General features: G+C 42.9%; 1 protein-coding gene and 1 non-coding gene across 2 annotated transcripts; one reads left to right on the top strand and one right to left on the bottom strand.

Annotated features, from left to right (window-relative positions):
• Window positions 1-262: 262 nt before the first annotated feature.
• LOC145050895 (uncharacterized) lies at window positions 263-766 on the bottom strand. Its single transcript, XM_078999083.1, has one exon. It carries the CDS (start codon window positions 764-766, stop codon window positions 263-265), a length of 504 nt encoding a protein of 167 aa, XP_078855209.1.
• Window positions 767-1,693: 927 nt separating this feature from the next.
• Window positions 1,694-1,800, top strand: LOC145056175 (small nucleolar RNA R71). Its single transcript, XR_013685707.1, has one exon. It is a non-coding gene; the product is annotated as a small nucleolar RNA R71 (small nucleolar RNA).
• Window positions 1,801-2,433: the final 633 nt, after the last annotated feature.

The following is a 2,433-nucleotide window of genomic DNA, read 5'->3' as shown; positions in this document are numbered from 1 at the left end:
TTCCAACAACTCTTCCAACATGTCAATTGAAAACGTCGTGTCATCACTACTCCTTGCATGCTTCATGGCTTGATCAACTCCGAAAGTGACTGATTCGTCCCCTACCCGAAGGTCAAGTTTAGAATCTCCCATATCGACTATAACGCTTGTTGTATTGAGAAAAGGTCTTCCCAATATGATGGGGACTTGGGGATCCGCTTCCATGTCGTGAACTATAAAGTCCGTGGGGAACACTAACTTGTCCACCTTTACCAAAAGATCTTCATAGATTCCCCCTAGGAAATGTAACCTTTTTGTTTGCTAGGTGGATTGCCATGCGAATGGGTCTTGGCTCGGGGAGATCTAACTTTTTGAAAAATGAATAAGGCATGAGGTTTACACTTGCCCCCGAATCAGCTAGTGCATATATGGTGGCCAAGTTTCTAAATTGACAGGGCAATGTTAAACTTCCCGGATCTCCTTTCTTCTTAGGAAGTGTGTTCAACATAGCAACTGAACAATTTTCGTTTAGGACCACCTTCTTCACTTCTTCTATCTTCCTTCTATTAGTTAGAAGCTCCTTGAGAAACTTGGCGTATTTTGGCATTTGGGAAACCGCTTCTATGAATGGTATATTGATTTGAAGAGCCTTTATGTGTTCTAGAAACTTCTGGTAGTCTTCTTCATTCTTTTCTTGTCTAGCTCGGGCTGGATATGACAGTGGAGGCTGATATGGATTAACAAGAGTTTTACTTTTCTGATCAGGTGTTGGACTCTTCGAGTCCATATCGTGGACTCGGCGAGTAGGGTTTGGGTTCAGCTGGTTCTGGTCTTGATTCTGCCCTTCTGCTTCATTCTCTTGCACCGGCTTTGGATCTTCATTCTGAATAGGAGCTAGAGGGGTTATAATCTTCCCACTTCTGGTTGTGAATATGTTTATATGTGCTCCTTTCGGGTTACTTCGGTATTGCTTGGAAGTCCACCCGGTCTTCTCTCGTTCACTTGTTGTGCAAGTTGCCCTAGCTGTTTTTCTGTGTTGAGAATGGATGCTTGCTGATTCCTAAGTAAGGCTTGCTGATCTTTCATCATAAGTTGGTGTTCTCTCAAAATATTTTGTTGATCTTTAAGTGTAGCATCGGTATAATTGTGTTGTTTCTCGGACGCGGCTACAAATCTAGTAAGAATCTCTTCCAAATCAGCTTTCTTCCCCACAAACGGTTCCTCCTTTTGATAGTAACCCCGTTCTTTTTGCTTAAATTTCTCCTCCTTTGCCTTTTTGTATTCTTCATACGGGACCCATTCCTTCTTTGGTTTCCGCAAATTATCATCAAATATGTCGCCACTTGAATAGAATACTTGAGCCTTCTTGTTTCCATTCTCATCCAAGTCACAATCCCTTGTGAGGTGAGGTCCTCTACAATTCTCACATCATACCCAAATCACATGGATTGTTTGATCCATCTTTGTCATCCTCCTATCTAAACTATCTAGTTTGGCCATCATTGCCTCCATGTCATCGTTAACAGTGTTCACTACCCTCATACTTACTTCATTTCGTGGGTTGTGATATTCTCTAGAATGGTTAGAGAACTCCTCAATCAATTCCTTGATCATCGGGGGTGCCTTCTTTGTGAGGGGTCCTTGCGAGTCAAGGAGATGTCGAGTTGTAACATTGACTCCATCATAGAAGATGGAGACTTCTTGTTGGCTATTAAGGTCATGGTGTGGGTAATTCCTTAGTAGACTTTTGTACCTCTCCCACGCCTCATAAAGGGACTCTCCGGGTTGTTGTTCAAAGTTGGCTATAACTTTCTTCAACTTGGCTATTTTAGAAGGTGGGCAAAACTGGTCAATGAATTCTTCTTTCATCTTAGCCCATGTAGTGATGGATCCGGGAGGGAGTGACTTGAGCCAATATTTTTTAGCACCCTTGAATGTAACTGGAAGCATACGAAGCAGTTGGGTTTCACGAGGCACATTTGGAACATTAAAGTAATCAACTACATCATTGACTTCATCCAAGTGTTTATAAGCATCTTCGTGGTCTTTTCCGTAAAAGGGGATCTCCTTGAGTTGAGCAAGTATGTGACCCTTGAGCTCAAAAGTGGCAGTCGCAGTAATTGCGGGTTGCACAAGTCCCGGGCCGGTGTCATCTCGTATCCTCTTCTTCCATTCGCCCATGGGAACTTCATCAATGTTCGCCATGGTGTTGTCAAAGTCACCTTCTAGATCGTTGTCTTCTCCAAATTCGCTTTCTTCCCTTTCAGACTCGTTCACAGTGTCTTCCTTGATTGGGTCTTCGTTTGCCAAGTAAGAGGTGTTGGATGCTCTTGATTTGCTGCTCTTCTTCTTGCTGAAAACGGACTTTAGATTATTCAAAGGCAAGCTCTTCGAAGAAGCGGATTTTCCAACGACTTTTCCTTTATTCTTCTTTAGGGCGGACTCCAGGTCTTC

Source organism: Lactuca serriola, chromosome 5 (genome assembly GCF_051521515.1).
Source record: "Lactuca serriola cultivar US96UC23 chromosome 5, Lser_US96UC23_V15, whole genome shotgun sequence".
Taxonomy (NCBI): domain Eukaryota; kingdom Viridiplantae; phylum Streptophyta; class Magnoliopsida; order Asterales; family Asteraceae; genus Lactuca; species Lactuca serriola.
This window is presented reverse-complemented; position numbering and strand designations above follow the sequence as displayed.

Excerpts from the sequence above, each read along its gene's own strand:
- LOC145050895 (XM_078999083.1), bottom strand. The coding sequence starts at position 766 with ATGGACTCGAAGAGTCCAACACCTGATCAGAAAAGTAAAACTCTTGTT.